The sequence below is a fragment of the Nematolebias whitei genome, chromosome 5 (assembly GCF_014905685.2).
Source record: "Nematolebias whitei isolate Nwh7 chromosome 5, NemWhi1, whole genome shotgun sequence".
In the NCBI taxonomy this organism is placed as follows: domain Eukaryota; kingdom Metazoa; phylum Chordata; class Actinopteri; order Cyprinodontiformes; family Rivulidae; genus Nematolebias; species Nematolebias whitei.
The window spans coordinates 13,311,197-13,321,941 of NC_056502.1; the positions used below are offsets into that span (position 1 = coordinate 13,311,197).

Below are 10,745 nucleotides of genomic sequence, written 5' to 3' on the forward strand. Positions count from 1 at the left end.
GCCTGATTATGTGGGTGTAATGAATTTGAAAAATCATAATAAAAATGATCAACAGCTGACTTTTATGTTTTAAATTTTGTCATAGCACAGAATTCATCCAACAAACTCAACAACAGCCCGCTATCCAGAATAATATTTATTGCTTCTGAAGATATTAATCTTTTTCTTCAATTTGCACTTTCCATTTTTCCTCTGTACAGTAAAACAAGGAGATGACAGGTCAACTCGCTGCATCTTCAGTGTCGGGTGTTTACACTCACATACAGAAAAGGAACGAGTATTTACAGCCTTAGTGGGAAACGTCACACGTGAGCGACTGCTGAGCTTTCCTGTAAACAACTCAACAAACATAGAGCTTTACAATAAGTTTACAATAGAGCTTTTAAAAAAATAATAATAAAATCCACCACCGTTCAACAAACCAAAAGCTGCAAAACCTTAAAAACTGCACAACAGTGTTCACTTGGTGGGCTGTGGAAAAATGTGGCTCATTAAATTTGTGGAGGAGAAATAAACAGATTTTCCAAATATTTTCCCCTCCACTCTTTAACATCTTGAAGCAAATGAAGCTGCAACGTCGCTACAGGCAGCAGTGACGAAATGCATTGATTCAAAAGTAATCAAAACTGGTTTAAAGGGGAGGATTTAAAAATCAAAATGCAAAGACCAGTAATATTCACATTTGACTAATTACAGTATGGTCACACTGGGTGAATGCACAAGTTTATCAGCATTATTTTTAGAAACCAAAAGGTTTGTTCTTTGGGCATGTGATTAAAAAAGAAAAAGATTATTAAAAAAGGGCAAATTTAACCAGGTTTGATTTAATCCAAAACAATTTTCAAAATGAACTTCGCTCCCATTAAAGAAAAAACCTTCAGGGTGCAGATGCTTTTCCATTAATAATTTAAACTCTGATACACCTAAGCTTATAATCTCTCGACATGTTTAAATACTGAATAAAATCACAACAATACAGCTTCATCTTATCATAGCGAATAATAATGAAATATCATGTACACCATAATAAAAATATATACACAGAAATATTCATACAAATTCAAAATTGGTCCAGCTCTTTTGGCTCTCTTTTTCATTCCTTTTAAAAATACTAACTAAAAAAACATAAACTGATACATTTACAACTTAGAAAAATTTTAATTTTAGCATTTAAATTAAGAAATAGTCAATAAATCTATGCTTACAATTACAAAAGTCTTGGGAAAAGCAGTTTTAGACGATAGGGAGGATTTGACTGAGGCGATGACAAAAATAACCACTAGGTGGCAGTATTGGACAATCTGTCAAAATCTTTGTTTTTCAAGTTATTTAAAAAAATCTAAATCTGAAGAATTACAATAAATGTGTGGAATTTGATCAATTCGAGCTTCACTTGTTCTTTTCTATTAATAATTATGTTGTTTGGTAATGTTTATCAATGCATTCATTGCTTTATGAGCAGCAAGTGACGGCAAATTAAATAATTCTGCTGGTAAGTGAGGCAAAAATTTATTTCAAAATGTATTTAAAATAAATAAATTTGATGATACAGACAACTGACACCTTAGATTTTGATTACCCAACTCATTGTAAACTGGACGAGACAGCTGTAATGTAAATGCCGGCAAACAAACGGGGGAGCAGTATTTTCAGAAGTAGATGTGCTTTCTTGGGAAAAATGTGCATCTTGAGCGACTGAAAATGAGATAATTTAAATCATAAAAGGTGCATAAAAAATGTCAGGACAGAAGAAGAGATTTCTCGGAGCGCAGACTGTTGAGATGACGGACACGTCAGGAAAAGTCTTAGCTGTGGATCATTTTCAGAGTCTCTGCCTCCCTGTGTCTGTCATGCAGAGCCATGGAAGGGGAGAGAGACGGAGGCAAAGATGGGGGCGGAGGAGTGATTGGCATCAGGCTCTTCAGGGGATGGGGGGACACTGGTGGGGGGAGCGAGGAGATGGGGGGCAGCATGCTCCCCTTCTTTCCATCCAGCACGAGTTGCGGTCGGTTCACCAGGCCGGACCCCTTCCCAATGCCGAATTCGTGCTCGTTCTCGTTTTCCGAGCTGCAGTCGCTCAGATCCGTTATCTCCAGATCAGAGTCTGACTCCGGGTCCTGCTTCACGCCCCCTCTCCTCTCCGAGGGGCTCTGCTGGCCAGTCCCTGTCCCAGCTCCGAGGCTGACGGCTCCCAGCCCCAGACTCAGCCCCGTGCCAGGGGGGTTGGCCTCCACCCGCTCCCTTTCCCCCAGAGTTGCCCCGTTCGCGATTTCTGTCCGTCCCAGCATCAGGCTGCCTGGATAGGGCGGCAGGCAGAGTCGGGTTGGCTGACCACCCGCTGTGCCGTTTGTCCCACCGGTTTGCCCCCTCTCACCCCCCCCAACCTCACCAGGGGGGAGCAGTGAGGAGAAGGGGTGAGGCAGCTGGGATAGGCTGCTCTGCAAAGGGTTGGGGTAAAATTGGGAGGGGTAGAGGGAGCCAGGGGGCAGTTTGGGGCAGTTATTGAGAGAGAAGGCCCCTGGGAGGTAGGGGTTGAAGCCCCAGGGGTAGTCGAAGGGTGGGTTGCGAGGGTACGGGCCCAGCAGGGATGGGGGCTTGGAATAGCACGGGGCACCTGCAGGAGAGAAGATCCAGAGATGGAGGTTAACTCTCAGAGGGGGCAAAGGTTTCCTGACATACAAGATCCAAGAGTGTTCACTAATTATAGTCAATATTTGCAATTCAAATCAGGCGCCACGGGGGCTCATTCTGGCATGGTTGCTTTCAACACAAAAACCTGGCGGTTCATTTCTGCATGCCAGAACTGTGTTCCCGCTGCCGCAACACAGACGTGAGCGCAACGATTCTGCACTGCAGTAAAATGTCATTAAGTTTAAATCACGCAACAAATTGTTCCTGTGTTGCAAAAATATACATATAAAAAAATAAAATTAACAGGGAAGACATGTAAGTTGAAATGTTATGGCACATCCTAACTGTGGACAAATCTAGCTTCTGCCAAGGCATCATTTTAGATACGGCAAGCGTGTTCATTTAGGCAGATGAAGAGTCGCCCTCTGCATTTTAATTTGCAAGCATCAGTTCATAACACAAAGCAGGGGTAAGTCTGGAGTGATGCTGAAATCCAAATTTAATGAACAAACAAAAGAATTGCCTCTGAACCAACTCGACTTCCTTCCAAATGACAACAGACTCAGAGATTCTGTCTTTGCTGCAGCCTCCACCTCTCCCGGTCTCACTCCTTCCCTCTTTCGCTCTGTTATTTACTATGCAGGGCTAATTTGACAGCGCTGAAATCTGTGCGTGCTGGGCCAGGAGTAGCTGGCAGACACATGAATATTGAATCAGTCAGGCAGGCCTCACTTGCTTATGAAAACACAGTAATGGGCGCCCACAGGCCACAAACTGAAGCCTGCACCCTCAATTAGGGCCTTCCTGCCTGGGAAGGGATTAGGACAGCAGGGACACATGGGAGGGGGGGAGGGGGGTGAGAAGGGAAGAAGGGGGGAATAGGACCTGAGGACAAACAGAGTGGGGAGGAGGGAGAAGAGGTGTGTGCATGTGTCTGTGTGTGTGTGTGCATCTGTTTACTGGAGCTCTGCAGATTTGTGTGCATTCTGATGCACGCAGGAGCAGCTCTGCCAGCCGAGCACGGCTCCACACTGTCCATGCACGTGTGCTGAGACAGGGGAGGACAAATGTGAACAATCAAGCCAAAAAGGTGGATGGTTTCTCTAGCCTTCGACTTGTTCCTTACCGCTGCTCGCCTGCATAATTCACAAGCTAACCTGGTTTCTCTCACCTGAAGGGCAGCCTCTCTGCCGGCTACTGTGGGACAGCTTTCTTTCTTATTTCCTTTAACAATAAATGTTCATGCCTCCCCATATCCTCGTTCCTGTCTCAACTCTCCTTTTCCTCTACATCCACCTCCAACTTCTGTTAAGTCTTTTTTTTTCTTCTTCTTCTTCTGCCAAAACAACTTCAACCTACACCATTTTTGTTCTCCTCGAGCCTCTTGAGATGCTGGACGATTAGAGGCATAAACGTCTTTCATTCCTTCGGCTCACCTGAACTGAGGAAGGGGAACGCGTCCAGTCTCAGTTTGTCTCCTTCGGGTGCCGCCGCTGCAGAGCCTCGATCAAACAGCGACGTTCCTCTGCCAGTTTCGGGCAAACGAGGAAACAGCGACTGTATGGCCTGAGTGGCGGAGGAGAAAAGAGAAAGGCAAAAAAACATTTAATATTTTGCTCCACAAAACTATGCATGTAGCGTGAAGGGTGAAGTCAGACGTTGGCGGCACCCTGCCGAGCGTGATGCAAACAGTCACAGTCGCAGCAAGGGCAGAATGAAAGAGAAGCCATGGGACAAGGAGGGAGGTAGAAGGACGAAGAGGCTCAGACACTCAAAGGCAGGAAAGTACACAGTCAAATGGAGACTGGCGATTAGGATTGTGGGCACAAAGGAGAGTTGACAAGAAGAAAGAGGGATTGCGGGGCCAGATGAAAGAAACGCAGGACAAATAGAAGGGGGATGTGATAAACTGACAACTATTCGGAAAGTAGGGCAGCTGTGTGCGCTTGCGAGTGCATTTTTTCTCAGTTTAAAATATGTGACAAACTCGGAGACGAGTTAAAGTAAGTGCAACAGTCAAACCTTGAAAATCAAAGGGACAAAGGTGGGATTTTTCTCTCTCCCTTCGCATGGATCAATAGTCTCTGTCACCACGGCAGCCCTTATAAGTTTGAAAGTTGAGACTGTACTTCCAAGCTGCGAGATCTGCGTTGCTTAACAAACCGCATTAATGACCCCACTATTGATCTGATCTGACACGACCCCTTTGCTTTCTGTGCCTTTCATTTTCAATCAATGACAGATGGATACGCCATCGGAGACAAGGATGAGAGAAGGAGGGGGATAACGTCTTCTTTTGTTTTAAGACCGTCCTCCCACTTGGTCTCCTTCAGAACCTGCATCTTCTTATCCCGTCTGAAGGGTGGTGCAGACAAATGAGAGATGATTCTCCCTTCACACTGTATCCACAAGTTACCTGCACGTTCTCGCACGTGAGACAAAAATATGTGCACACCAACACACACTCAAGTCTTAAAACCTCCATTCTTGAACAGCTTATTTGAAAACTTTGGAATTGAAAGTAGAATTTTGAACATTTTTCTCCAAATTCTTAACAATTTATAAGCGATCTAAGTATTTTTGTTCCACATTAGAAGATTTTTTTATTCATTCTTTGTTTTTAAAAAATGCATTTGTGCAAAAATTTTATGATAAAATAAGGCTCACCTTATAGATGGCTAATAAACAGTTTATAGATACATTATTAATTCCTCTATAAACACTTTATAAATCATAAATAATTGTTTATTATGCATTAATTAAGGGTGACAGAGACAAAACTGAGCCATTTCTTGCCAAATAGTGAGTCAAATCTGTTCACCTATATATTTCATCTATAGTTGTTATATTAAACATTTCAGACTAAGTTACTTCCTTGTAAGCACAATAAGCATTTGTAAACCTACTTAGACAAAAATATGTGCACACCAACACACTCAAGTCTTAAAACCTCCATTCTTACAGCTTAATTGAAAACTTTGGAATTGAAAGTAGAATTTTAAACATTTTTCTCCAAATTCTTAATAATTTATAATATATGAAAGTATTTTTAGTCCATATTAGAAGATTTATTTTGATCATTGTGTGTTGTGAAAAAAATGTACTTATGTAAAAATGTTATGGTACCCCTTTGCAATAAGGCTCCCCTATACATGGCTAATAAATAATTTATAGCTATGTTATTAGTTACTCTATAAACACTTTATAAATTATTAATAATTGTTTATTATGCATTAATTAAGGGTGACAGAGAGACAAAACTGAACAGTTTACCAAATAGTGAGCCAAATCTGTTCACCTATAATCTAGAGATGCTATATTACCGTATTTTTCAGCTTGTAAGGCGCAATATCAATGAACGGTTTTGTTTTGATATATAAGGCGCACCAGATTATAAGGCAGATTAAAACAAAACAGTCAGATAAGTCAAACTTTATTCAACTCATTCGCCACATAAAATTGGTTTGAGGTCAGTAAGCACAACCAGAGCTAATACATAAGGTGCACCTGATTATAAAGCTCACTGTTGATTTTTGAAAAAAATTAGAGGATTTTAAGTGCAACTTATAGTCTGAAAAATACAGTAAACATTTCAGACTAAATTACTACCTTGTAAAGCACAAGTATTTGTAAACCTATTTTTTTAGGATACAATATTAGTTCCAGATACTTATAATGCAGTGATAACGTACAATAGTCTAAAAAAATATGTCTACAAATGCTTATTGTGCCTACAAGGTAGTAACAGTCTGAAATGTTTAATTTAACAACTCGAGATGAAATATATAGGTGTCAGATTTGGCTCATTTGACAAGAGCTTTGTCTCTCTGTCGCCCTTAATTAATGCATAATAAGTAGTTACTAAAGTGTTTATAGAGGAATTAATAATGTATCTATAAACTATTTATTAGCCATCTATAAGGGGAGTCTTATTGTAAAGAGGTACCAATTTTACAATCTCTCAGGGCAAAGTGAACTGTAAGCTGTTAGGACAACAATTGGAGACAATAAATAAAAGATGGCAATGATGTATACCACTATTTTCTTGTTTTTAAAAATGCGGAGGGATTGCACAGGAGGGGTCTGGGAAATAAATCAGAAAAAAAAAAATCACAGGAGGAAAGTGGATTTCAGTAACCTGAATGAAATTGCTGCTAATCAAAAATTAAAGAGCACAGAGAGGTGCTACTCTGTTTGTACAGTTTTTTTTTTTGGTTTGTTTGCACCAGACTTCATTGTTTTTTTTTAATTTCCTGTTCATAATTTCAATTTTATCTTCTTATTTTTAGAGAACTGGAACATATGCATTCATAAATTTGACTAAAACATCAACAAACACAAGTATATTATTTCCCAAATATCTTCTCATTCTTACATTTCGTACCTCTGGGCTGCAGTCTGGTGTGGCGGAGCCCCCGTTAAAGTGGTTCTGAGCCAGAAAGAAGGGAGAGTTGGCCATGTCCAGGATGGGATAGTTCACCAGCACCACCTTGCTGAAGTTAAACTTGTACGTGAAACGCTTCCCTTTTGTTTTGTGCAAAATCCGCTTGTTGTAGTAATACCTGCATGAAGGAAGGGAAGGAGGAGAGGGTATTGATGGAGGGATGGAGAGATGTGGTAAAGGATAAAAGGAAAAGGGAAAGGGCAGGGAAGGATTAATTTAATGCTCGCATCAAGGTTTTGTGTTTCCTCACTGTAAGAGAAGAAAAGAACTTCAGCGATGTGAGGCAAAGAGCTCTGCTGATTTCCCACTGTTTTTTATTCATCTCCCTTCTCAAATCAATTTACGCCTTACTGCTTTTATTCAATACAATGACTTTTATTAAGGAAAAATCTGACTCGGTCATTAACTGAGGAAAAAATAAAATCAAAAGTTAAATCTTTTTGAACTCTTAACATACACAAAAAACTTTTTTTTTTTCTTCCAGTGAGCACTAGACCAGTTTGTTTTATTAAAACGATAATCTTGATTAAATATGATATGAGCTTTGGAATAACAAGAAAATTAACCAAAATAGTGTTTAAAAAAATGACAAAACAGGAACTTTTGTAGCGATTTCAAACTGTTTTAACCAATATAGGAATATAGGAATATAAAACAGATACGATAAAACAGATCATTTAGGATTTCTTTCTTCAAAGGATGTCGTTCAGTTTGAATAATCAGCAGCAGTTTGCTCTATGAAACTCTGACACGGCACCGAAAAGCTGTTGCCATTCGCAGCCGCGTGACACATTTACAGGGAGGTGGCGCAACAACGGTGGTCTCCATGGTGACGACCTTCGGTCTCTCCCGCTGGGCATGTCGAGCCGTCGCCGTGCCAGTTTCCTCTGCCACCCACCGAGGTGTCATGGAGCGTGGCGTGCCAGGATGCCGGGTGGATCGACGGCAGGGAGGAAAAAATAAATAATCATGGAGCCATCTGGCTCAGGTGAAGGAGCTGAGGGCTCAGGCGGGAGCAGCATGGGGGGTCAAAGTAGGTGAAAAAACAGCCGCGGATGTGTCACCACGAGAAACAAACAAATCTCAACGATATTTTCTTCCTGCTTTTGTTTTGTCCCATAGTGAGAACGCCTTACACAACCTCAGCATTAAACACTGGCGAGCAGCTCCTTATTATGCGCTGTATGAGCAAACAGCCGAACGTTCACATCAGCATGAATTCACAGAGGCTGAACCCGGCGCAGTGATGTGTACATGTTTTGCTTTGCATGGCAATTGTGCCTTGGCCCCTAATTGAGCAATTAAGTGAGGCTAATTAAGAAGGCTAATTGTGGCCCCAGCCAATTCATAACAATTAGACTCTGACGACAGCCCCCATTAACAAGAGGCCAAAGGAAAGCAGAGGGAGGGGGGGGGGGGGGGCTTGTTGGGGTAGTGGGTATTTGCATAATAAAATTGTGAGGTTGATTTGGGGGTGTACGCTGCCGAATTTATAGAGTATTGGTTTGATTCGTCTTCCAAAAGTTTGGCGCTGAGCACTTTCTCTATTCTGGAGAAGCAATTTTACAGCGAGGCTTAATTTTCAAATCCCTATTGAATTTTTTATTTGGCAGCTCAATGGTGAACTTTCCATTAGGACGTCAACAGATAAGCAGAAATTGAGGGTATTGACGTTCCGCCTGGAAAAGACTCGCCTTTATCTTTCCATTTTTACCGACATGAAACAGAAGAGATGTTAGGGGAGGATTAAACCCCAGCACGAGTAAACAAATAATGCAAACACCGTGACTTATCTGATCCAAACGTTCACCTCAGAGCCCTGCTCAGCTTGTCGTAGTTCATGTGAGGTTTGCACTTCCTTATCCCCCACAGTCGGGCCACTTCGTCTGGGTCCTTGATGACGAACTCCCCGTAGTCCCCCTGCCAGGCGATCACACCCTGATACTCCTCCTTCTGCAGCAACTCCAGGATGAAATGCCACAGCTGGATCTGCCTGGAGCCCGGGCTCGACTCGGGCTTGTAGGCCCAGTCCGGGAAGGCGAACCCTGGTGAAGAGAGAGAAGGGAGAGGGGTGAGGTTAAGACCTGTCGTTTGTCCTGCTGCTCGCTAGGGGGGGATTGCTGTCTGGATGACTGATGAGTGATGGACTTGAGGGATGATGTGTTTAATATCACAGCACGGGCCTTGAGCAATGTTAGTCTGCGCTAATGCCCTCTAGCCTCAACAGATTGGTCAGGGGGATGATGACAGCTCGCTGGGGGAAATATGGTTGATGCTGCTTGGGTCTGAATTTTAAAAGCCAACTGTATGTGCATCCTAGACAGAACTGGGTGGTGTTTGGACTGAGCCCACAGAAAATTAGCCTTGTAAAAATACAAGATTTACAGCCAAAAGATCCATTTGTTTGCGTGTGGGTAAATGGATAATAAAAAAAAGTCTAATATTTAGGATAAACTTCAACACAGTTTTGTTAATGATAGTGATGCTTCCTAATCAAACTACATACTTGTTATCACCCAAAAGGTTAACGATTGAGTTGCGTGGGTTCATGTTTTTCTGTCTCTTGCGAAAAGTCTTATTCATTTTCATAAAACTTGCAGAAAGTAATCCTCGGTGTGGTGAGACTGATCCCAACCACCCACTTCTGATGTTTTCATCCATTAAATGGTCGTTATTAGCTGTTATTTCCATAGCGTTCAGATTGCCCCTCCTCTACCTTCTAGTAGGTTTAAAGTTATGTTCTTATCACTGATCATACGGTCACGTGGTTAGGTTAAGAGTCATGGGGAGGCTAAGTTTAGGGTCAGTTGTCTGGGTCAGGTGTAAAGGTAGTGCAAGGGTTACACAAAGCTAACTAAAATACACTTCCGGTTTTACATGCAAGCCGCGATGTAAATTATCACTGATAAATACGTAGCGTTCAACCTACTAGGAGGTAAGAGGGAACAGTTTGAACGCTACCTATGGGGATGATAACAACTAATAACGTCCATTAAATGAACTGATAACATACGAGTGCTACCAGATGAAACTGTCCCAAAAAAAACCCTTTGCAGTCAACACTGTCTGTTAGCAAAATATCGAATCTCCCCCTCATAGCTCTATGACCAATACAGCAAAACTGATCTTAGAAAACAAATAAACAAAAAAGTTATAACTTAGTCAGTTTTTTTTACTTTTAACTAAATATGTATATATGTATGTGTATATATACACATGTACATATATATATATATTTAAATATATGTACAGTATATGTGTATGCTTAGATGTTTATGTATGTATACATATAGGTTAATCATAAATGTAGTACTCCCTACCACCTTGTACATGTGCACATTTGTCTTTTTTCAAATTTGTGTATTCTGCTTTTTTTTTTTTTAACTATTTCACATGTTTTTTCTGGATAATTATAAAATGCACTGGATGTCTCAAATTTCTCCCCTGGGATTAAGTATGTAAGTAAGTAAGTAAGTAAGTAAGTAAGTAAGTAAGTAAGTAAGTAAGTAAGTAAGTAAGTAAGTAAGTAAGTACGTATCTATCTATCTATCTATCTATCTATCTATCTATCTATCTATCTATCTATCTATCTATCTATCTATCTATCTATCTATCTATCTATCTATCTATCTATCTATCTATCTATCTATCTATCTGTCTGTCTGTCTGT

General features: G+C 41.0%; 1 protein-coding gene across 1 annotated transcript in view; it reads right to left on the reverse strand.

The window, feature by feature from the left end:
• Positions 1 to 1,805: 1,805 nt before the first annotated feature.
• Positions 1,806 to 10,745, reverse strand: part of erfl1 (Ets2 repressor factor like 1) — a 9,548-nt gene continuing 608 nt past the window's right edge. The window contains exons 2-5 of the mRNA XM_037676861.1: positions 8,886 to 9,120; positions 7,007 to 7,193; positions 4,068 to 4,197; positions 1,806 to 2,614 (exon numbers count right to left, since the gene is read on the reverse strand). Coding sequence (XP_037532789.1) covers positions 1,806 to 2,614; positions 4,068 to 4,197; positions 7,007 to 7,193; positions 8,886 to 9,120 — 1,361 coding nt within the window. The remainder of the gene's footprint in view (positions 2,615 to 4,067; positions 4,198 to 7,006; positions 7,194 to 8,885; positions 9,121 to 10,745) is intronic.